The 26568-nt window shown below is 39.6% G+C and overlaps 1 protein-coding gene across 1 annotated transcript in view; it reads right to left on the bottom strand.

Moving 5' to 3' along the window:
- pcdh15b (protocadherin-related 15b) overlaps positions 1-26568 on the bottom strand; it is a 642771-nt gene that overhangs the window by 473165 nt on the left and 143038 nt on the right. The window contains exons 6-8 of the mRNA XM_060841768.1: positions 17895-18014; positions 13392-13502; positions 7164-7334 (exon numbers count right to left, since the gene is read on the bottom strand). Coding sequence (XP_060697751.1) covers positions 7164-7334; positions 13392-13502; positions 17895-18014 — 402 coding nt within the window. The remainder of the gene's footprint in view (positions 1-7163; positions 7335-13391; positions 13503-17894; positions 18015-26568) is intronic.

The following is a 26568-nucleotide window of genomic DNA, read 5'->3' as shown; positions in this document are numbered from 1 at the left end:
TCACAGACTAATCAAGGAACAGCCTGAAATAGTCACACTTACGAAATCAGATGTTGCATACAATGTCCCAGATAAGACCATCACCATCCCTGGATATGCCCTGCTACAAAACCAGGATAGGCCCAGCACTGGTGGTATGCAAACAAGAGGGAGTTGTCGTGGGAGTCCTTAACTTGACCTTGGACCCCATGAAATCTTATAGCATAGGTCAAATATGGGCAAGGAAACCTCCTGCTGATTACCACTTTGTTCCCTTCTCCCTTCCTCCCACCACCACAATCATAACCATTCAATGGATGAGTTAGTACTCCACTGTATTGAACAGAACTTGGAGAAAGAAGTGAGGGTGGCAAGGGCACAGAAAATACTTTGGGTAGGGGACTTCAAAGTCCACCAGCAGAAGGAGTTGGGCAGCACCACCAATGACTGAGCTGATCAAGTTTTAAAGGACATAGTAGTTATAATGAGTTTGCAACAGTTAGTGAGAAATCAACAAGAGGGAACTACATATGTGACTTCATCCTCACTGACCTGTGATGCATCTGTTCATGCAAGTAAGAGTGACCACTGCATAATCCTTGTGGAGGAAAAGTCCTGTCATCCTGTTGAGATGACTCTCCATTAAGGTACATGGCACTAACACTATGCTAAATAGGATAGACTTTTGAACAAATCTAACAACTCAAGACTGGGCATCCATTAGGTGCTGTTAGCCATCAGCTACAATCAAATTGTACTTCAGCACAATCTACACCTTATGGTCCAGTGTATCCCCCATTCTACAATTTAAGTGATGAACCTAGTTCAATAATGAGAGCAGGACAGCATGCCAGGAGCAGTACCAGATATTGCTAAAAATGAGGTGCCAACTTGAAGAGAAACAGGACTACTTGCATGCCAAACAGCATACGCAGCATGTGATAGATAGCCAAGTATAGGAGATTTGTTATAACCCAAGCAGCCATTTTGTCACATATTAAAAGCCTGGAATCCATTTTATTTTTCATATTAGTGTCTGCTTGTATGTTCCCAGGCTCAGCGAGATGGCTGACCTTGTAGCTGTACTAGCACCTGATAGTAAACTCTTTCCCAGAATGTTCTTCTTTTACAAGGATCTACTATTATGCTAACATTGCTCATCACATACTAACCAGCACTGACCAGACAGCTATGTGACTGGGGCTAGTAACTGGGTTGATTGCCCACTTACTCATTATGTTTCAATTAATAGTTTGCTAATTGTTAAATGATTGTAACCTATATAACCATGCAACTCTCTGTGGTCAACTTGTCTCTCCTCGTGAGCTCATGAAATAAACAGTCAATAACTCAAGGTTTGTGTGGCGTGAGTCATTCTCTTTAATTCAGATTGGTACGAACAAGTCTTAGGCTGAATATTTTCGTCCCAGTCCCCCACACTAAGTAATACTATAACCAATGAATCAGATTTAAACTCCACAGTCCTGCCATATCTCATTGTGAATGTTGGTGGACAATGAAACTCACTGCAAGAGAAGGTTCCACAAACATCCCAATTCTCAATAATGAGGTAAGCCAACAAAAAATATGGCTGGAGCATTGGCAACAATCTTCCACCAAAAGTGAATGGTCCAACTCGGTTTCCTCCAGCAATCCTCAACATCAAAAATGCAAGTCTTCAGCTAATTTGTTTCCCTCCACTTGATAACAAGAATCCACTGGAGACATGAATACAGCAAAGGTTATTGACTCTGATAAGATTCCAGCAATATCACTAAGTCTTATGGTCCAGAACGCTACACCCTGAGCCAAGCTGTTCCAATAAAGGCATCTACCCAACTAGGTGGAAATTTGCTCAGGTATGTCCTGTAGATAAAATGTAATCTGGCCACTTCATGCCCCAAACATCTACTCTCAATCATCAGTAGTGATGGACGATATCAACAACAGTACTATCAAGCCTACCTGCTCATCAATACCCTGCTCATTTTGAGCTCCACTCAGCTCCTGAGCTCATTACAGCCTTGGTTCAGACATGGACAAAACAGATGAATTCCAGAGGTGAGGCAAGAGTGATATCAAGACTGCTTTTAACCAAGTGTGGCATTAAGGAGCTCGAGCAATGTGAATCTGAGGAGAGGCTCTCCACTTGTTGGACTCATTCCTGGCCTAAAGGAAGATTGTTGTAGTGGTTGGAGATCAATTATCTTAGCCACAGGACATATCTGCAGGAATTACTCAGAGAGTGTCCTAGGCCCAACCATCTTGCTTCATCAATGACCTTCCTTCCATCATAAAGTCAGAAGTGGGGATAATTGCTGGTAATTGTACAATACAGGTACTAAAGCAGTCCATGCCAAAACGCAACAAAATCTGGATAACATCCAGGCTTGGGATGATAGTTGGCATGTTACATGCGTGCCACACAAGCTCCAGAAATGACATGTTACCACAAGAGTGAATCAAGCCATCATTTTTTGACATTTACCATCACTGAATGCTCCGTTATCAACATCCTGGGGATTAATATTGAACAGAAACTGAACTGGACTATTCAGTATAAGAGCAGGTCATAGGCTAGGAATCCTGCTGCAAGTAACTCACCCCTTGATTCCCCAAAATAAAGATAAAGAGAAGTGAATTTTAAGGTTGCATTAAAAACAAAAAAAACCTCAAAGCTTGTCACAATTAAAACACTTACAAAGTTATGTTGTATTTACTTTTCTACATAGACCAAAAACTGGAAAATAAGTAAGGATCTGTAGAAGAAAAATGGTAATGAAGACATACACTCAAAATTTTACATAGATCATAACAAGAGGTGCTTGAAATTGCAAGAGTTAAAAAAACAACTCCAAGGACAGAATATTCACAAGCCCTGAACAACATAGGGTTTGGTGAGTCATTTGAGTAAATATGGAGAAACCAGAAAAATTAGATAATTGACGTTGAGAAAAAAAGTCAGATTCTGCAATCAGGTTTTGGATAGTGAGATGAAAGTCTCTCCAGTAAATGGTAAGAGGCAATTGGATTAGGTTTAGATGCATTAGCATTTCATTAGTATCTAAAATGAAACAAGAAATTGCAGATACTGGAGATCTGAAATAAACAACTAAACATGAAAACTCTACAGGTCTGAGAACATTTGTGGAGATGAAAACTTATTGAGTTCTTTGAGAAGGTGACCAAACAGGTGGTTGAGGTTAAAACGGTTGATGTGGTGTCTATGGATTTCGGTAAAACATTTGATAAGATTCCCCATTGTAGGCTATTGCATAAAATACAGAGGCATGACAGTGCGTGGGGATTGATGGGAAATGTTCATCCTGGAGTTCAATTATTAGTGATATCCCTCAAAGATCTGTTTTGGGTCCACTGCTGTTTATCATTTTTATAAATAACCTAGATGAGGGCAGAGGATGGGTTTGTAAATTTACGGATGACACTGAGGTCAGTGGATTGGGAATGTTGTAGGCTACAGAGGGACGAGATAAGCTGCAGAGCTGGGCTGAGAGGTGGCAAATCGAGTTTAATGTGGACAAGTTGTGAGGTGATTCACTTTGGAAGGAGCAACAGGAATACAGAGTACTAGGCTAATGGTTAGATACTTGGAAGTGTAGATCCATTGATAACGAGGTAAGCTGAAGAGAGTAGCATGAAGAAACACACTAGATGAACCTTTTAGTCCTTCATACAGAGAAATCCTTGATGAAGCTCACTAAAATTCAGTCTAACATCTATGAATGTTTGTATTCTTGCCATTTGATTAGAACTGAAAAACTACAGAATTCATCTGCAGAGGACAAAGTGAAGGGCAGCTGAAAGGGGTTGAGCTAGGTGTTTTTTTGTTGTTGAAAGACGGACTTCACAGTGTAGTGCAAGTGAGATACAGTAGAGTGTGAAGTTGGCATTAGACTGAAGACATGCCATGACAGCATCTCTCCTGTAGGAACAGCAGCAGCTGTGACTCAGATAAGGGACCAATAGTATTTCATTTAATTCAGTTTCAGCTGCACTTTATTTGACTACTCTATGGCATGCAGCTGCAATTTTCACTTTTTAAATATATTTCACACAAGCGTTCTCCATCGTAATCACATTCCATTCAATTTTCCGTCGCGCAAAAGTACATAAAGAGTAAATGTAACAGGCCTAATATAAATTTTATCTGCAATTCAAATACAAAACTGTGTTATCTGAAACTGATGATTCTGACAGTAATCACACATAATTACAGATTGCAACAGAAGTCACAGAATAAAGTACAGTGAATAATCATACAGTTTGCAACTGAAGCCAAAAAATCAGTGGTATCAGGATCAAGTAATCAATAGCATTTTACACTCATTTGTATTCTTGGCTAATATTGTGGACTGTCACTGTTTCCCATTACCATGGATGTCAGTGTAACTGACAAAGAAGTTTCAAAGCACTAAAATTTTAATAGTTGTACTTTGTTCAGTTTTGTGAATATATACTTCAAAGCCAAAACCTGTGCTATGATCTTTTTCTCTAGCATGTGGGTGAGTTTTAAAACATTCCAGACGAGTTAATCTTTTCATTCTATAAGGCTTCATTTTATTCTTTAGACTTGCCTCCATTTCATCTGTTGTGACAAAGCCATCTTCCATTTTAGCACTTAAAATATGTTGTCCTATCTCATAAACCACAAATTCCTCTCCATTATGGTTTTCAGGGCCCTCAACCATGTCTATTCCATTTCTCACATTTCACTCCTTCCCACTCTCCTTCCATCCAAGAACCATCATGTAATGTTCCCTTGTTTTTAGCTTCCATCCCAGATGTTTCATATTCAACAGATCATCCTTGGCCACCACAAAACACATTTTTCTTTCTGTCCTTTTCCTTTCAAACTTTCAAAACAACTAGTCCCTCTGTGACATCCTAGTTTATTCTTCAATCATCCCCAACACTCCTTGTAGTACAGGGGAGGAAACATGAACACTTTTACCTCTTCCTTACTACCATCCAGGACCTCAAACAATTCATCCAGGGGAAACGACAATTTACTTACTTATATTTCCTTGTAACAAATTCTATTTAGGAAATGATAATATTGCTCAAATACAGCCTACTTTATAATAAGACGACTGAACACTGATCGGTAACTGTTTTCTGCAGCATCTCAACTCAGTCTGCAATGGCCACCTGTCATTGTAATACATTTCCTTACCCTCTCCCACTTCATCTCATTGAAACTTCTGTTACCTTTGTTCTTCTAATACAGTCCAACATGACCTTAAGAATCAACACCTTGCAATTCAATTATACATTTTATAATCTTCCGGTCTCAACAATGAACTCAAAGATTCATAATCATTTTTCCCAGTCATTCACATCGCAGTCATTGATGAGAATTTAACTATGTTTTATTACCATCCTCTTTTTCCTTGCCTCATTTTGTCATTTAGTCTTCTCCTGTATTCCACATGATCTCAGAGCCTCACTTGTATTTTCAGCACTTCTTCCCTCCAATTACTTAAAAGGGGAGAAAGTGAGGTCTACAGATGTTGGAGATCAGAGTCAAAAAGTGTGTTCTGGAAAAACAAAAGCAGCATCTGAGAAAATGGTCCTGATGAAGGTCTTATACTCGAAACATCGAATCTCCTGCTCCTCAGATGCTGCCTGACAGGCTGTGGTTTTCCAGTACCACACGTTTTGTCCCCTTGTTTAAAGTTAGTGACACTCACCTTTCCCAATTTTGAGAAAAAGGTCAATAATAGATATCGTTTGACCTGCTGAGTATTTCCAGACTTTTTGTTGTCCTAACCTTTTCATTCTTAGATCGAACTGCAACTCAGTTGATGAGAACTAAAGACAGTCTGAAGGAGATTATTTCTAGCACCTGTACAATGATGCACAGCTTGACTACCTTGAAAAAAAATAAGCCCAGAGATAGCCAGACATTTTACCACTCTCATTCTAACATTGGAAATAAGGAGTAACATGGTTAGTTTCCTGCAAAAGCCTTTGAGCAGTTTATCACAAAAGAAAAATGCATTAGAGTTTTCCAAAAGACCAAAAGTAACTACTATAAAGGGCTGTGTACTTGTTTTCCAAATGATACCTGGTACAAATACAGCTGTAAATGGCATTTCTGATTTGTCTACACCTATATTGCTCTCTGGTTACATCCTCCAAAGTAATGTTACTTTATAGCAGAGGTGTTAGCAATATGAAAAAGAAGTCACCAAAAACAGTGCACATTAGGCATTCAAACAGCCACATATTAATAACATTACAGGTTACAAGTATTTTCCTAATGTACAGACCAACGTAAACGCAAGGAAGTCAAAAGTGATAGCTCATCTTATTTCAGACCAATGTGATTTTTCATCCTAAAGCCATTCATAAAAGAAGTTTAAAATAGTTAGCGAACCTGAAGGAAAGATTATTGGAAAGCTAATAGGATCAAGATAACAATATTTTTATTTCTTCTCCAGCTTCTTCATTTGAAATAATGTGGTTATTTGGAGTCCAGACTCCAGCTGGAAGTCCAGATAAAGTCAGAGAGATCAAACAAAGAAACATAGTTACAAAAGAAGGAGTCTATGAATTGGTAATCCCAATTTTAATGACGTTATTTTCAAGTTTTCCTCTTAATTTGACACATTTAAATTTGCGGATTTTAGCGTGAGCCCTCTTTCTACCACAAATAATCAGAATTTTCTACTTCAGTTGCTTATAATGCGTGCAGACTCTGCAGAGGGGATTTGCATGTCCTCTGCCCAAGATTTTCCAATTATTATGTTTCAAAAATCCTTGCTATCCATCAGGGCTTTGAAGTGGAAAATATCAACAAATATTGCTTCTGTGGATGAGCTGTGCATTAAATGTTGAATTATTCTCTTTTGAGAAATTTTACAATACCTTCAACAATACATTATTTTTTTTTTCACTTCCACATTAATGAGTTAAACATATTACAAATATAGGCTACTTAATTGCAAATGTAAAACTTTCATAGCAATATTATTGGTGGAAATTATTTCTGTGTAAGTAAACTTCACTTCCATTGTGAGAGCATGAATGACTAATTAAGACAGGCATGTAACATCTCAGTAATTTATTTACATTAAAGTGCTCAAAGCAATTCCCTCAATTTTACCATAGCGCTTGTGCAGTAGAAAACAGGTAAGGTGAAAGCAGGTATGTAGACTTACTGGCTCCGTAAGCTCAGGCAAACTGGCCTTGTATGTAAGAGGACGACAATCCCTCGTATTATTGACCAGTTCACATGGAAGGAATTTTGGGCCAAGATCATCTCCATCAAGTACATCAACTGTCAATGTTGCTGTGCTGGTCCTTCTATTGTTTGGATTTGGAGCTCGATCCTGTGAGTTAAAGAAAAAAACACCAGAACATATTTCACTGAGTTAACAACACATAACAACGTGGGCGGCACGGTGGCACAGTGGTTAGCACTGCTGCCTCACAGCGCCTGAGACCCGGGTTCAATTCCCGACTCAGGCGACAGACTGTGTGGAGTTTGCACGTTCTCCCCGTGGCTGCGTGGGTTTCCTCCGGGTGCTCCGGTTTCCTCCCACAGTCCAAAGATGTGCGGGTCAGGTGAATTGGCCATGCTAAATTGCCCGTAGTGTTAGGTAAGGGGTAAATGTAGGGGTATGGGTGGGTTGCGCTTCGGCGGGTCGGTGTGGACTTGTTGGGCCGAAGGGCCTGTTTCCACACTGTAAGTAATCTAATCTAAAAATGCCACTCACTACACCAGTCTATGCTGGTTACAATACACTACGTAACACTGTCAAGCACATCTCTTCAATCCAATGTTCCTCCTCCACCTACTAAAATTCTCTTTTATTGATTTACTCTGGCAGCATATTTCTTATAGACTTTTTTTTATTTTTGATACAGCATTATTGCCGCTAATTATCATCTAGTAGAGCTGTAGCAAATGTCGAAATTGGATGATATAATCATTTATTTGTGTGAGAGTATATGCTGGTTAACTTCACCTGGCTATAATGTTTCATGTGTCTATAATTTTCTCTTTCTGATGAGTTAATTGTAATTTTTTTTACTTGCTTCCTACTGTGTTCTTGTCAGCTCACACAAAGGAAAATGACCAAAACTGAATCAATCAGATGCTACAATGTAAAATGAACCAAACAGAAATATATTTCTTATACTTGTTATGACAGTTGCCACCCAACACAATCTAACACCATCTGCATTATACAATGTAATTACGAAATAGTGCAGTGCAAATGTTTCTTTTATCTCTCTGAGCATCTGTAAGTTATATTCTTAAATAATACTTTACTTCTAATTGAAGGCCAAAATTGACCTCCAACGTACGTCCAAAATCTGGATAAGATTTACAATTTTCCTTGGTCTCCACATTGACCCAGAAAACTGAAAATCATTTAAAAATGTGATGGACTTCTGAACGTGATTCTAAACAAAACATTCATTTCTGACACAGTCAGAAATGAAGATGTATCCAGTCTTCAACATTTTGCCTCTAACTCATCCAATATTTAATGGAACTTGGGCACGGGAGTAGACCATTCAGCCATCGAGCCTGTTCTGCCATTCAATAAGATCGTGGCTGATCTGCGGCCTATCTTCATCGATCTGTCTGAGGCCCATTACTCTTAATTAAAATAAATCTGCCTCAGATTTAAAACTAAGAAAAAAGATTTAACATTCCACTGCCATTTGTGGAAGAGTGTGTCAGACATCTCCCACCCTTGGTGTGCAGATGTGCATCTTAACATCTCTCCTGAGTAGTCTGGCCCTACTTCTCAGAATGCTCCTTAGTCCTAGAATTCCTAGCCAGTGGAAATAATTTATCTATAACTGCTTTGTCATCCCCTGTTAATATCTTGGAATGCTCATCTCAATATTCAAAATTATCACATGACATTGCTTATCTTATTAATTTTAATTCTGAGAGCAAACAAAATATGTTGCAATATAGAAGAAAGAAAATTCTTTGAGTTTGATTATCAAGACAACGATCTATATGACAGTAGATCCTGGAAAACACATTGGTAGACAGGCTGATCCACTCTCAGCACCTACATCTCTTTGGGATAGACAGCAGGAGAAATGTTTGTTGGATTTTTAATTGCATACCTAGAGACAGCAATTACAGCATAGATTTCTTTTGGACAATCCTGAGTGTATGAAGAATTATGCTGACAGCTGATTTTCAGTCAGACTCTCAGCGTGCACATTTCTGTGAATTTCATGATACATATTATTAACATACAGAGCTCTGTTTCTTGTGTGCAGAAGAACATGTACAACATTGGGCCAGATTCAAGCTAACAAAATAGGCAATGCCCATTTGCTGGTTCATTTCTCAGGACAATTCCCCAACTAATCAGAACAATCCTACATGTTTTAAAATAATATTGAAGTAATAGTTAGTCACAACCAAATTACTAATTAAGTTAAGCAAAGTAGGATGAATCTTCCAAGCCATCCATTGTCTTTTTGTATGAAACTTTCATGTTGAATCATGTACAAAAGAGGTTTGACTGACATTTAAAGAATCAGAAACCCATTTCTGAGAGTAACACACATCAAGGAAAACGCCTTAATGAGATCTAAGAAGGAGGAGCTAGTACGATAGTTGTTGCGTTAGTTTTAATTTTCCAAAATGTGTTAGGTTCAGAGAAGATTCCTTTATAACTGAAAATAGCTATTGCAACTCCTTTACTCAACAAGGGAGGAAGCAGAAAGCAAGAAACTGCAAAATAATTAGTTTATCATCTGTCAAAGGGAAAATGATAGAAGCTATTCTTAGAATCAGGACAACTGGGCACTCATAAATCTGGCATAGCCAACCTGGTTTTATCAGAGTTAAATCAACTAATTTGTTGGAGTTCTTGGAAGAAGTAACTTGAACTGAGGATAAAAGAGAACCAGTGGATGCATTGTACTTAGATTTTCAGAAGACATTTGATAAGGTGTCACATCAAAGGTTATTGTTTTGGGGAAACATATTGGTATGGATAGAAGATTGGCTGGTTAACAGGAAGCAGAATGTATCAGGCTGGAAGGATGTCATAAGTTGTCATCAGGGTTAGTGCTGGGGCCCCAACTCTTTACAATTTTGACAAGAGACTTGAATAAAGGAATCAAAGGTATGGTAGCTGAATTTGCCAATGGCACAAAGATAGGCAGGAAAGTGAGTTGTAAAGACGACATATGAAGCATGCAAAAGAATAGACACAGGTTAAATGAATGACGAAGGCCTTGCAAAGGGAGTATAATGTAGGAAAGGGTGAAATTCTCAATTATGGCAGAAAGGAAAAAAATGTGTAATACTTAAATGTTGAGAGCTAGCAGAGAATTGATTTGAGAGTGGTCTGAGTGTCCTATTGCATGGAGCACATTTTGTTAGTGTGCACAAGGAATCAGGAAAGCTAACCTTATGCTTAATTGTGAGGGGATTGACTGTCACTGCAGAGAGATCATGCTTCAGTTACATAGGACATTGTTGAGACTGCAACTGCAGCAGTGTGCGTAGTATTGGTCAACAAACATACAGAAGGATGTTAACACATTGAAAGCAGTTTAGATAAGGTTTACTTGTTCACTGCTCGGAATATGTGGATTGCTTTATGAGGAAAGGCTAGACAGACTGGCCTTGTCTCATCTGGAGTTTAGAATAGTCAGAGCCAACTTAATTGAAACACAAAATCCTGAGGGGACATGCCCGGGTGGAGGTAGAAAGGATGTTTCCTCTTGTGGAAGCATTTAGAATTAGAAGTCATTATTTAAAAGTAAGAGTCATCTATTTATGACAGAGATAAGGAAATAAATATTCTCTCAGAAGATTGAAAGTCTTTGATTTCCCTTCCTCAAAAGACAGGGGATGCAGAATCTTTAACTATTTTTAAGGCAGAGATAAATAGATCCTTGATTATCAATGGCATGAAAGATTATCTGGGATGTGCAGGAATGTAGAGTTGAGGTTGAAAACAGATTATCCATGATATTATTGAATAAGCTCAAAGGAACAACAGGCCTACTCTTATCTTGTGCTCATATGTTTGTATCACAGCAAAAACCAAGAAATAGATACATTAGTTGTAATAAATCAAGAAGGTATTCTCTTCTCAAAGTGAGTAACTGAAAGAAACAATGATGTTTTTTCACAATATAGTTTGGTCTCTCCAGTCCAGGGAGCTCCTTTAGCAGTGAGGCTGAGCTGATATGAAACAATGTCTGTCGTGATGAATATAGTTTGCTACCTCACCAAGAACATAACTTAGAAACTAGCCTTCGTGTATCCATAGTTAGGGCTGATAAGAAGGAGACTCATGACCAGCATACTTAAACAAACTGTCAAAAAGATGGTAAAAGCTATTTACACCAGAGCTTTGGAATTTGTAGCTAGGTGTCTTTGCATCTAAGATGGCGCCATGAGTGGCATCCTGTAAACTTTCCACTGTACTCATTTGAGTATAGGTGACAATAAAGTTAATTCAATTCAAACCTTCCCTTTCATGAGATATAATTACATGATTATGGGTGGACATAGTAGCTCAGTGGTTAGCACTGCTGACTCACACTGCCAGGGACTAGATCTTGATTCCACCCTTGGGATGACTGTCTGTGTGGAGTTTTCACATTCTCCCCATGTTTGCATCCAATTTCCTCCCACAGTCCAAAGATGTGCATGTTAGGTGGATTGGCCATGCTAAATTGCCAATAGTGTCTAGGGATGGGTAGCTTAGGTAGATTAGCCATGCAAAATGCAGGGTTACAGGGGTGTGGTAGATCTGGGTGGGATGCTCTACAAAGGGTTGATGTGGACTCAGTCGTCTGCTTCACACTGTAGGGATTCTATTCCATTCAGTCATGTAATGCAGCAAGATAACAGAGTTGGCGACACAGGAGTTGGGAACCTCCCAATAAATAGAGAATTAAATGAATAAGTTACATTAAAAATAATTGACATGAGGTTTATCAGCAACTTCAAAAAATGTAAAAAAAAAAGGGCAGTTGTGAGTGGGAGTTTAAGACATACAAAGTAGGGTTCTTGAGGTGGATCCATTCTAGTTACTGGTTAACATTTCAGCCAACGTAAGAGGAAGACTTCATGGTCACAGAGTTTGAAATGATCGAATTGTTCATCCAATTTTAATCAGTAAACCTTCCAACCTATATTTACTCTGCCTACTCTGTTCATGTGATATTTAAAACTGACACTCTTTAATAAAAAAAACTGCCTTAAACTATCAGCAACATCTCAAACTCTCTGCTTGTACTGTGATCTTTGTACTACAAAGACAAGATTTGATCAAAGAGGGACATTCTGAAAAGAGAGAGCTACTAAGAATGTTGGTTAACATGGCTGTCAGGACAGAAAATTAGGTGATTAGTAGAACTAATATGGTCAAGGAAACAGAGCAGAGTTTGGGGAATAGTGAGACAGGGACAGAAACAGTTCAGAGAAGCACATCGAGAAATAAAAGGCAACAAGAGAAAAATGAACTCAAGTTTAGGTCTCGGGAAAGGGGCGGCTCAGAGAAAGATTGAAATAAAAACAGAAAGTGCTGCAGGAACTCTGCAAGTCTGGCAGCATCTATGGTGAAGGACACAATATACTCATATTGGGTCCAATTTGAATCTTCTTCAGGTCGCTGTTTATTTCCGGTTAAAACATCTGCAATTTACTTTAAAAAGAGGGAGATAGATCTAGCTGACTAGGGAAGTGAAAGAGGTAGTTAAAGCAAGTGATTGGATGTTCTCAATCTTCGTGACAAAGATTTTCATGAGCATTTCATGCTTCAGAAGGTCAGGAACACACCAATAATATTATGGAGAGTTATTATCTGTAAACATACCATTATTATCATTCCTATTTTGAAGCTGCGACTGTTTATAATTCAATGATGTCCTAAGGTAATAACAATGTCAAAACTTAGATGAATTATATACTTGAAACTCAATGTTATTTTCAGGGTTCTTTTTAATAGAAATGAAAAATAAAATACTGACACAAAAATTTATGCTGTTCTAAAAAGTATATTTGAATTTTGTAGTCATGTCAACTGTATACATGAATTAAATTTCAAAGCACAATCATTCTCAAATAAATGTGTCAGTTAAAATTGCTCCAGAAAAAAAATTGTTTGCACTTTAAGAACTCCATTCACTGCTGTACTTATTTTCTGCCATTGGGAATTGCTTTATTTGGCATTACTTTTTAGTTACTTACAAAAGCATATTTTGTCAAAAGTGAATGTCTCTGAAACTATTAAGCAACAATTTAACATCAATTGTTGTTGTCAGACCAACTACACTTAAAAGTAATCTCACATGTCAGAATATCCCAATTTACTAAATAGCATGTAGTTGTTAAGGTGAATATATGCTGAATAATTGAAATTCTTCAAATAAATACTTACGTTGGCTTGAACAATGACATAGTAACGTGTTTTTTCTTCATAATTTAACCTTCTCCTTAAAACTACAGCTCCTGACAAGGTGAGCGGGATGTCAAATGTCTGACTGGATTCCTGTGAACAAAAATGGTTCAACATTTTTAGTTTTCCTGATTAAGTATAATTCAGGGAACTAACAAGAGATTAGTTCAATGTAATTGGTAGAAAGAATAAAAGAGAAGCATATTATCTAATTGGTGAGAGATTGCAGAGCTCTAAAATACAGAGGGAATTGGGTGTTCTACTGTCTGAGCTGCAAAAGCCTTGCTTGCAGGTACAGGAAAGCTAATAGAATGTTATCATTCATTGTTAAAAATTGCACAACACCAGATTATAGTCCAACAGGTTTAATTGCAAGTACAAGCACGAAGTTGATGGGGTAGGATCACAGGACTCAGAATTTATAGTAAAAGGTCAAAATGTCATGGAACTGATATGATGTATTGAACAAACCTAGATTGCCATTAAATCTTTAATCACTTAGAATGGGGATTCAGGTTTCAATTGATTAATATGTAAGCCACAAAACTTCTTATCAAGTCATAGTCCAGAGGCAACTTAAGGTTTTATCAGGATAAGAAAAAGTGCCATCTCAGTTTAGACAATACATTAAAGGTGTGAGGTTAGAATCTGTCTGTATCACAACCTTGAGTCACACTAGTTCTATTTTCAAAGTAAGAATTTATAAAATACCTCATGGAATGTGGTATGGTGGCTCACTGGTTAGCACTGCTGCTTTACAGTGCCAGGGACCGGAGTTCAATTCCAGGCTTCAGTGACTGCCTGTGCGGAGTTTGCACATTCTTCCCGTATCTGCATGGGTTTCCTCTGGGTGCTCTGGTTTCCTCCCACAATCCAAAGATGCACAGGTTAGGTCAATTGACCATTGTAAATTGTCCATAGTATTCAGGGACGTAGAGTAATGTAATAGGTCTGGGAGGGTCAGAGTGGATTTGTTGGACCAAATGGCCTGTTTCACACTGTAGGAATTTTATGAAGATAACTGACTGCCTACAGATTGTGTACTTTTTGAACAAAATAGAATGAATCTGCAAATGGACACGTGTGTGTGTGTGTGTGTGTGTTGCATGTGAGAGAGAGAGTGCATGTGTGTGTGTATGTATGTGTTCAACCAGGATCTTGGGTTCATGTCACACTCCAGGTGACCCCACTACACTATACATGCTCACACATACACACACACTCTTACACATGATCATACTCACACAGAGCCTCTCTCATACACACACACACTCTCTCTCTCTTTCACATACACATACACACACTCTCACGTGCCAGCCTCTCACAGGCACACACACACAAAACATGCATGCACACACATATAAGTCTACTGGGTGAATTTGCGTTTGCAGATACAAATTTATTCAAAAGCACAGGCAGTCAGTCATGTGACATTTTAAGAACAAAGTAAATATATTTGGAAACAGTTCAGAGTAGACATACCAGACTAAAACGTTATGAAGAAAGTTTGAGTTTTGAAGAGTAAATGATGATTATTGAAACAAAAGATCCTGAAAGGTCTTGAGAAAGTAAAAGTGGAGGATCAAGAAATGGGTGTTATTGTTTAAAATCAAGAGTGGCCTATTTAAAACCAAAATGAGGCACTTTTTTTTTCTCACAGAGGATTGTGAGAGTTGGAGAGTATTTTCCTGAACAGGTGATAGAAGCAGAGTTCTTGAATTTTTTTTAAGGCAGAGGATAGACATATTCTTGGTAAGCATGGGGAAGACAAATTGTTGGGATAGGTGTAAATGAGGATTTAAGGTTATTATCAAATCTGCCAGTGTCTCTTTGAATGCCAGAGTAAGCCCAAGAGACTAAATGCTTTCCTTCTGCTCCTTGTTCATATGTCTGCATTTTACTTGGAACTTTTGCAAAATATAATTCTATCTCTTCACAGCATAGGAAAACAGAAGTATTTTTCTATTATCATTCAATTATTAGGTAACTGTAAATACAACATGCTAACAACATAACTTTTTCATAAACTATTGCATAGATTAACTGCCTGGTCAGCAACTTCCCAAATGGAATACAGACATTTACTACAATTAACTAATTTAAAATATTGCCTAAAACATCAAGTTATACTTAAGATCAAGGAACTGAACAGGTTACATCATAATGATTGTGTTCTTTACTTAATTTGGGATGAACGGCAGCCAGATTTAAAATTATATTAAAAATTGTGCATCTTTATTAGTGATTAAAATGAATGCAAGTAACAAAATTCCAAAAGCAGGAATTGCTTTATTTGCCATATTTTACTCTGTTATGCTGGTTCTTTGGTAAGCATATCATTCACTGGGTTAATAAAAGAAAGAACTGCAAATTCTGGAGACCTGAAACACACAAACACAGAAAATGCTGGAGACATTCAGCAAGTCTGGCAGCATCTGCCGAGAGAATGCAGAGTTAATGTTTCAAGAGTCTGAAAAAGGATCACTGGACTCAAAATATTAACTCTGTTTTATTCCACAAATGCTGCCAGACCTGTTGAGTTGCTTAACCAATTTCTATTGTTGTGGACATTTATTGGGGTTGCATTGAAAGAAAAATCATACTATCATAAGATTTAAAAACAAAAACTGAAGGGCTGATGAAAAGCTTTTGAAGATAAACACTGGGATTTTCTTGTGCTTTCACATGGGTGTCTACTATAATTTCTAATCAGATCGACAGACACCATTTTTATGCTTCCTTGCGATGTTATTGCAGGCAAACTGGGAAAGTCCCGAGATGAAGGTCATCAAATGCGGGTTTTTTTTTGGATCTCTGCTTCAGATTCTCTTGGTAGCTAGGAACTATTTTGGAATATGATCCTTGTAGACTTCACTGAACTTTATGGCAAAAGAAGAGTGACCATTTCATGCATCATGCCTATACCACTTCTTCGAATAACTTATCCAATTCGTGTATGTTCTCCATTCACTTCTCAAAGGCCTGCTATGTTTCACTTTTCAAAGATACATCAAATTCACTTTGAAAAGTGATTGTTGAATCGGTTTCTACCCAGTTATCAAATATCTAAGATTACAAGAATTTTCTGGGTTAACAGAAGGTCTCTTCTTTTCTGTTTTGGCTCTTTTGCCAATTGTTATAAACCTCCACTGGCCCTCCTACCAGTGGAAATCATTTTTCTCCATCTACTTCATTAAATTTAGTTATGACTTTAAATGCCTCTATCAAATTCTCCCTCAACTTTTTAGTAGGCTGGGGAGAACAATCCCAGTCCCTCCACTTTTCACACAATTGAAGTCAGCAACCTCAAAGTTTACCATTAGACACACTGCAGCAACTCACCAGCACTTCGCTAGCTGCACCTTCTAAACCTGTAAGCCCTCTTTGTGGAGGAATAAGTGTGGCAGATGCATGGCAACACCACCCCTGCATGTTTCCGTCAAAAGGCAAGAGGAGACTGTCCTGATAAGGAACTATATTGCTATTCCTTCATCGTCACTGGGTCAAAAACTAGCCTCAGCACTACCATCTCTCGAGCAATTTAGATTGGGCAATAAATGTCTGATATGTTGACATTGACATACTATGAACATGCAAAACTGAGCCTCCTGTGTATTTTCTCTAATTTCTATTCTTCCCATAGTCTTGCCTGGAACTAGACATCAATACATCAGCTGATGCCTAAGCTATGATTTATAAAGGTTTACATTATTGTAGAATTGTATCTGTGATTGTAACCTTCATAATTGGCCTGCATTTCTTCTCGTCTTTTTTTTTCAGAGTGTATGACCAAGAGCATCATCCCATTCACCATTTTACACAGCCATGTGTGAATTGCAACTCAATTGGATTGACCTCTGTGTGGCATGGATTCAAACTCTAAAGTAGTCTCTTTACAGTATACCTTAAAGGGAGCATTGTCACTGACCCCACCAGAATATGTGGGAGCAGCAAGAAAGCCTATGCAATTGCACGGTGCCAATGTGACCCTGTGGCAGGAGGACAGCACCCAGCGATCTGAGCTACCCTTGCCATGGAAAGCCCTAGATTGTGGATATTTGAGGCTGCTGGTAGAAATGTTAGTGAACTTCTCTGTTGGAAAAGCCAATATCCTGTTTTGTTCATCCTGAGCTCTGCCTCAGACAGTGGAACATGGATCTGCCCTGGACCCATCTCACCCACCTGATGCATAGGAGGCCATTATGACTCAAGTCAATCAGTAGATTAAAATGAACACAGGTTTCTGTAAAGCTGAGGAAACAGCAACTTGTCATGTGAGAAAACCCCGCCCTCAAATCTACTTCATCTGCATTAACACCTTAATTGATGGGTATAGATTCTGCCTTTTTAAAAACTCACTGGAAGCTCTAATTTGTGCCCAGAATGCATGGAAATGTGATGTTGCTCAACTTATGATCAGATATCTAACTTCAACTGCTGCTGTTATCTGTGGAGAAAAGAAATACAATGCAATTTGATACCTACGGGATCATTTGGATTATATTGAATAACATATTCAATCTGCCCATTAGGACCGTCATCTATGTCAGTTGCTCCATTTCTTCCTGAGAAGCCAGTAAAGACCGTCGTCCCAACTGGCGTTAACTAGAAATAAAGGAAGGGAACAAAAAACATTGCAACATTAACATTCACATTAACATGAAATGTATTGTGTAAAACACTTTTTGATAAAACAAAATATGAACAAAGAAGAACATTGTGAGGCAAGAACACACTCAGCAGATTTTTTTTTCTCTTTTGTAGATAAATAATTCAGTCAAGTGATATTTATGGTACCCAGTCCACCATGGCTTTAAGTAACTTAACTTACACAATCTTCCATTCTTCATCTGTTTTGTTTTGCAATCAGGCTGTTGCATTCTCTTCCTGGGAATTCTGGAAACCACAAAGGAGAAAGTGCTTTCTACTGCCAACACCTTTGTGCCTCTGGTACTTAAATACAGCTGCACACTGCTTCAAATCTCAAATCACGATGATCAAGACATGGCAGAGAGAGAAGGTGGATTCACTTTTGACTTTGTAGATAGGTACCTGGAGATGTTGGTGGATGGCTACCTAATTTCCAAACAAGCATTACAGGAGACTACATCCCAGACTCAACCAGCCTGATCATGAATTATACACTGTTCCAGTGCTGTTTCCCAGGTAAAAAGGAACACCCAGTAGTGTAGAGTTAAAGTCAATCATCTCTGTGGTTCACAAGGCTAAGTGCTACCATCCTCTCTCTACTACCTCTCTCTCACAGGGCCAGCATTCACTCTAACTTTGTCACTGGACCGCTATCTCACAAAGGCTCATGGGTTACAACTCTCACTATTACATGCATCATGTCCATGCAATGCCTCTCTCACAATTCCTGATCAGGTCTACATGTGACTCCACAACCACAGCAACATGGTTGACTCTTCGCAACTAGGTATGGACATCAGTGACTTCCACAACCCATGAAAAATTGTATATCATTTCCCCAAACTCCCAGACTTCCTGCGTTGAGTGCTTCTTGCTCACTCACTCACTGGGATCACCTCACCACCTATCTGGACATGTGCCAATAAGTCACTCTTTCAGACATTTACATATGTTTAAACTCTCCTTCTGTCTCAGCGCAGGAAATATTGCTCAATGTTTGAGAGGTCTGTGTGGTCCAAGGAATGTGGTGGGATGGGGTGTTGGGATGTTGCAGGGAGTATAAGGGTGGACATCAGGCTCTCCACTCCTAGCAAGGATAATATAGTCAATCCAGCAGGAAAAGAGCATGGCCATGTGAATGGTGACAGGAAGATCTCAATGGGTAACCAAATCAAAAGGTTTCACTGTGTTTTGTTGTTCATTCTTTACCACCAGAATTAACTAATTCCTAATGTGCACAAGTTTTTATGCATCTTCTACAAATAATTCCTATCATCTCTTTTGCAGCATTAGTGGCACCCAGCAAACTTTCAACAGGGAGAGGCCCACACTTTTGTTCCTCAGTTCCACCTGTGAGGAGGAAACTAGTGAAACCTCAAAGGATGGGCTGAAAGCCTTCACCTGCACCCTCCACCAGTTTAGACTTGTCGCTCAGTGGTTATTCTTTCTAGATTACACATGGGAGTACAACCTTAGAAGCACATTACTGGCTCCTTTACAGCTGGTTGAAGAAGAAATGCCTGAGGTCATTGGCACTCAACTGCACCAGCCCGGCTGAGGGAAAATAGTGAATACCTGCCCGTAGCCTGATTTTTTTAAACAGCAGTCACATGCACAGGGCATCAGGGATATTTGTCAGAGGTAATTTGTAAATTGGATCAAATGATAGAGAAGTCCACCAAATTTATCAGTATTGTGTTTAATGTGACAAGTGTATGACTGGCTGCCTCTGTAAACAGCCATGGAGATCCAGGTCCAACACTCTCAGTGTCCACCAAAAATGCACACAAACCTTCACTCCATCCTTTTAACCATTGGTGCTCAGCATCAATGGCAAAGAGAAAGGGGCAACAAACTACCTCAAATTTACTCCAAGAATCTTTTCCTCTCAAAGAGACCTCATGGTGCCAACAGGTACTCCTAAGGCATGAGTGGCACACAGGCTGCTTCAAGCTTCTTCTCAGAGCACTCGAGAAATTCCCGTCCTTTGCTTGTGATCCCAAAGCCTGCAGCAGTATAATCTGAGAAGGTGAACCAGTATCTGGGAACAGTATCAATTTCTTCAATTTATTTTCGCAACTGAAGTTTCTCATCCTTGGACCTATTCTTGTAAATCATTTCGACATTCTCTCCAGTGTATTCACCTCCCTCCATAACTGTCACCTATAACTGTACACAATACTCCAGGTAGGGTCTATCAAATGTTCTATACAAATTTCTTGCTTTTGTATTCTATGACCGTATTAATAAAGTTGAGGATACTTTATGCTTTTCTTCTTTCTTCATCTGTTCTGCACCTTCAGTAACCCTGTGCACATGTACACCCAGGTTCCTCTGCTCCTATACCCCCTTGAGAGATACGCTTTCTTTTTATCTTGTCTTTCAATGTTCTTCCTACCAAAATATATCACCTTGCACTTTTCTGCATTGAAGCTCATCTGCCACTATTCACTCAATCCATCCATTTGTGTGTTTTATTGGAATTCTACACTGTCCGATTCACAGTACAAATCTTCTCAATTTCATATCATCTGAAAGCTTTGAAATTCTTTCTACACACCAAAATCTAAATCATTAATATAATAGAATAAGGCAGGGTACTGATACAGACCCCTTGTGAAGTCCATTACAAACCTTTCTCTGGCCCAAAAAATATCCATTGATCATTAATCTATATTTCCTATTACTCAGACAACCCACGTTGCTACTGACCTTTTTATTCCACAACCTGTAACTTTCCTCACAAATCTGTTTTGTGACATTATATCAAGTGCCTTTTAAAACTCACGTATGCATCAACAGAATTACCCTCATCAAACCTTTCCATTACCTCTTGAAAAACCTACACCAAGTGAGTTAACTAGGAGAACACAGTTGTCTTGCCTGGGTTTCTCTACATTCGATACACCTTCCACATTGTGACTTTATGTGAAGTGTGAACAGTGTTGTATCTTTGTTTTCAGTCAGTCTAAGATTGGCATTAGCCAGGAAGAGATATGCTTCCTCTCTCAGCAGCTACTCCTATATGGCACAAGGACCTTAGAAAAAGGCAGGAACCTGAGAGATCTCTATTATCTAGGATTCATGGCAGATCCCAGGATATCTGATGCAGACCATTAGAATGTGGCATTGAAGATGATACATAATTTTGACATTGAATTGATGCAGTTTTGTTAGTAAACACTGCAGCTTGGTAAGAGGGAACTCTCAAAGTAATGTGAGTACAGTCTATATTGCCCTGCACTTGAAAGACAATGATGCATATTGTCACTGTCCAAGCTGCTTAACGTTCCTAGTCATGGAGGAATGATAGAAAGAGCTGTGCTCTAAAGAAAACAGTACCAGTAACATTCTGGATGCATAGATAAGTCAAAAATTGGAAGGTGATATACAGGTCCACAGTTTCTCCTTGAAACAAGCAGCTGGCATAAACACTCAGCTCTGACCTTGCTGGACCCTCAGAAGGGATGGTCACCCTTCTGAGTGCAAGACCTCCTCGAGTAGATGACAGTTCAAAATGATAGGGAGGTAACATTCTTAATTGACTCCTGCATTATCTTGAAGAAAATGACAGTGTTGCCCACAGATAGGAGGTTTCACCCTTCTCCACAGTCTCCTTGGTGGATCTTCCCCTGCAACTTCTCCCTCTGAAGGTTGTGTGAAAGCTGTTGGGGACTGTTACCTTTGCTTGTGAAGTTGTAATTGGTCTGGCCTACATGTGACTCCAGAATCTCAGCAATGTGGTTGACTCTTAATTATCCTCTGGGCATTTAGGGATTAACAATAAATGCTGGTTGAGTGAATGATGCCCCCATCCCATGACTGAATTAAGAAAGAACTGCTGTTTTATTCTGTATTGTCTTTGGAGCAGCGTTAAGTTGATAGTACTTTAGCAATGGTGTTCATCATTTGGGGTCAGTGAGAATATGAGAAAGACAGACAACTACTGAAGGAATTGCTGAGCTCTCACATCCATCACAAAGAAGCCTCATGTTATGCCCTCACATGGTGCAGCATGGAAGCTTCACAATGTGGTCACAGTCACGTCTCCAGAAGGAGATCTGAGGTACATGATCTTATATAAATATACATTGCTCAAGGAAAGTTTTTGTGCTACATTTGAAGTGGAATTTTGCCATTTAGTCACCATGAAGTTCCCTCTCACCAGTTGGCATTGTGATACCTTCATGGTAAAAGACTTGCTTCCACAAAACAGACACTGTCACTGCATACACACATTTCAATGTGTCCACCTGGGAAGGATTGGTCTCTAGTGTTTGTTACTTTATGTGGCTGTGGAATGAAAATTTATTGTCCTCATTACAGTTGCTTAGCAGACATGACAATGAGCAATTGATGCACATAATGCAACGGTTTTGATTGATTGAGGTCATCATTTCAAACTGCTGCTTTGGACAATGAATGGCCTCCTATGAAATGCAAGTTGAAGCCATGTCATTGGCATTACCAAATCAGTGATTACTGCAACTAATACTAGCAGGACCTCAAATTCCAAAAGTTTTACTCCATTCCTGAAGGACAACATTACTGCACACACCCTGCTTGTGTTGGTTGCCATTTTGTGTAGATATTGCTCAGTTTGCTTTCAATCCAACATGGCTAGGTTTGAATCTTTTCAGTGAATGACTTTCAGGCTTTGCTTGTGATGAATAAAGTCCACGAGTCCCGGACCCTAATCCTTCATGATCCCATAGACATCATGATCTTTCAGCCTACCTCCTTTCGGTTGAGCTCCTTTAAGCAACTATTACTCTTATTACCTTACCTCAAGAGGCAAGAGCTTTGAAAATTCCCATGCCTCTGGTGATCCTAAGCCTCACTCTCATCACATAGAGGTCAGAGTTGCCATAACCTGTTTTAATTTCTCCCTCCCCTGTCCCCTCCATTTAAATTGAGGTCCCAGCCTACTTGCCCACTTTCACTGCTACCATTCTTTCAGTGAACCAGTAAAATGAAGTCCATCTCCAAATTTGAGTTGTCTACTTAGGATGCCATGCATTGTTTCCTGAACATTACTGACCAAACCTCTGTGACTGAGCATAGACGATATTTTGGACTGACCTGGCAGGACAGTTTTGACTGACCACCCAAACGTTAATCTAATCTCACAGCCCCATGAACTGAATCTGACTGTAAACCCTGGATTGCTTGCACTTGATCAGCATGACTGACCATGGCTTGATTCCCGTAATGCAAGGAGACGGATTCCCAGATTTGGTTGAACAAGTGCCTGATGAACCCTGGCCAACCCCCTGAACTGGAATAGGTCTAGCTCCTGAACTGACTGGAGCAGTGCCTCCTTGACTGACCATAGTTCCCCTTCACCCCATTAAAATTTAACCCCCTTTGACATTCACACATGGCCTTTGCTTGAAGTGCATATAATGTGTTTGCACCTGAGCTGTTTTACATGCTGCGATGTTGAAATAGCACAATGACATGCCCATTCCTATCTGACTGATAGATTACCTGTTCAGTGCTCCCCAGTGTCACAAGCTGCCTCTGAGCTAAAAATTATACAGGCCACAGAGCCTTCAACTGAGCACTAAAGAACCTGTGTACTCAGAAAGCATTGCAAACCACACAGATGCTGTAAGTCAGTGTTGGGGAGTGCACTAAACAAACAATATGAAGTAAACTGATGCTGGCAACCTCAGAAGAAAGTACTAAAGTGAATGAGCACTAAGCTAAAGGTATAGAAGAAACATGAGTCTATGTGAGTGCTACAGGCCCAGTAAAGATGCACATCTAATCTTGGACACAAATCAACTGGGCTGAAGAATGCAAGGCATAGATGTTCACAAGCTCAAAGGTAACATGTTGAGGTGGGTGCCTGAGTTGTTCCAAGAACTGGCATAAAGTAATGATGAGGCAGCTGGTTTGCTGATTTAGAGACAAAAAACACTGCAAATGCTAGAATCCAAAGTAGACAGGCAGGAGGCTGGAAGAACACAGTAAGCCAGGCAGCATCAGGAAGTACAGACACTGACATTTTGGTGTAACCCTTCTTCAGGACTGGGTGTGCGTGTGGGGGGAAAGCTGCAGATAAAGGGGGTGGCAGGGGCAGGGTAGTGAAGTGGGGATAGGTGAAGACAGGTGGAGGGTACAACCTGGTTGGTCAATGGGAGGAATGAATCCGTTTGGTGGCAGGCAGTAATGGAAGGGAGGCGGAGGGGCTGGGAAGGGTGTTGGGGGATGGGGAACCCAGACGACTCAACATTGAGTTCTCCAATTTCAAATAACTTCCCTCCCCACTTCACCACCATTCCATATGGGGGTAGCTGTGTCTCACAGAATTGATTGAGTTTCTTGAGTAAGTGATAAAGATGATTGAGGATGGCAGGGTGGTGGATGTTCTCTGTATGGACTTCAACAAGGTCTTTGACAAGCTCCCTCATGGCAGGCTGATACAGAAGGTGAAGTTACATTGGATCCATGGTAGGCCTGGTAATATGGATACAGAACAGGCTCTGTCAGAGAAAACAAAAAGTAGTGCTGGAAAGGTGTTTTTGCTGACTGGAGATCTATGACAAGAGGTGTTCTACAGGAATCAATTCTGTTGTTTATAATATACATCTGTGAATGATTTAGAGGAGCATGCTGGTGGTCTGATTAGTACGTTTGCAAATTGCACGGATTGGAGACATGCAGACAGTGAGGAAGATTACCAAATGATACAGCAGGGCACAGATAGGCTGGAGACGTCCGCAGAGAAATGGCAGATGGAATTTGATCCAGACAAATGCAAGGTGACGCATTTTGGAAGTTTTAGTGCAGGAGGGAAGTGTACAGTAAATGTCAGAATCATTAACGTACAGAGGAATCTGGGCATATAAGTGCACATTTTCCTAAAAGTGGCAACACAAGTGGATGTAGTGGTCAAGAAGGCATATGGCATGCTTGCCTTCATCGGTTGGGGTATAGAGTATAAAAATTGACAAGTTGTGTTGCAGCTGTATAGAACTCTAGTTAGGCCACATTTGGAATACTATGTATAGTTGTGATCACCTCATTATCAGAAGGAAGTGGAGGCTTTCAAGAGGGTACAGGATTTGTCTAGTTTAGGGGTTATTGTTGTGGTTCTGTTCACCGAGCTGGGAATTTGTGTGGCAGATGTTTCGTCCCCTGTCTAGATGGAGCCTCCTATGAAGCGCTTCTGTGATGCTTCCTCCAGCATTTATAGTGGTTTGTCTCTGCTGCTTCCGGTTGTCAGTTCCAGCTGTCCACTGCAGTGGCCGGTAAATTGGGTCCAGGTCGATTTGTTTACTGATTGAATCTGTGGATGAGTGCCATGCCTCTAGGAATTCCCTGGCTGTTCTCTGTTTGGCTTGTCCTATAATAGTAGTGTTGTCCCAGTCGAACTCATGCTGCTTGTCATCTGAGTGTGTGGCTACTAAGGATAGCTGGTCATGTCATTTCGTGGCTAGTAGGTGTTCATGGATGCGGATCGTTAGCTGTCTTCCTGTTTGTCCTATGTAGTGTTTTGTGCAGTCCTTGCATGGGATTTTGTACACTACATTGGTTTTGTGCAGTCCTTGCATGGGATTTTGTACACTACATTGATGTTGGGTATCAGGTCCTTCGTCCTGGTGAATTGTTGTCTGAGAGTGGCTGTTGGTTTGTGTACTGTTATGAGTCCTAGTGGTCGCAGTAGTCTGGCTGTCAGTTCAGAAATGTTTTTGATGTATGGTAGTGTGGCTAGTCCTTTGGGTTGTGGCATGTCCTCATTCCGTTGTCTTTCCCTTAGGCATCTGTTGATGAAATTGCAGGGGTATCCGTTTTTGGCGAATATATTATATAGGTGTTCTTCTTCCTCTTTTTGCAGTTCTGGTGTGCTGCAGTGTGTTGTGGCCATTTTGAACAGTGTCTGGATGCAACTTCTTTTGTATGTGTTGGTGTGGTTGCTTTCGTAGTTTAGGACTTGATTACACACACTGTTCTTTGCTCTTGATATCATGTCAGAAATAGCATGAAGAAATCAAAACCAGAATAGTAATGGAAAGTAATGTATTCTCTAACAATAGAGAATTTCTCACCATTAGAATGAATGGAGATCCTCGAGAAAAGAATGATAGAGATGGTCATTTTGAGCATCTAGTGTGTGGGCTGTAATGTGGATCTTGAGTAACATAGATAAGTAAAGACTTCAAAGTTGTGAAATGTGGTTCTGGAGAAGAATCAAGCTGGTCAGTTGGAGACCACACAGGAAGGCCTTAGGAAATTGGAAACATTGAGAGTGAATGTCATCATGAAAATGCAACAACAACCCGAAGGCATGAGGTCTGTGTAGGAGCATGGAAGGAAGATTAGGATGATATAGAGCAAGATGGAGATGGAAAATGATAACATCAGATAATTTGAAATTGCAAAGTGCCAGAGTGTGAAGCTTGGAGAAATGAGGAGAGGACCAACCTTAATGCTGACACCATTGCGACTCACGATATATGCAACATTCAGAATACTGTTGAAAATGCAGCTGCATTATCTG

This window comes from Hemiscyllium ocellatum, chromosome 22 (assembly GCF_020745735.1).
Source record: "Hemiscyllium ocellatum isolate sHemOce1 chromosome 22, sHemOce1.pat.X.cur, whole genome shotgun sequence".
Classification (NCBI taxonomy): domain Eukaryota; kingdom Metazoa; phylum Chordata; class Chondrichthyes; order Orectolobiformes; family Hemiscylliidae; genus Hemiscyllium; species Hemiscyllium ocellatum.
This window is presented reverse-complemented; position numbering and strand designations above follow the sequence as displayed.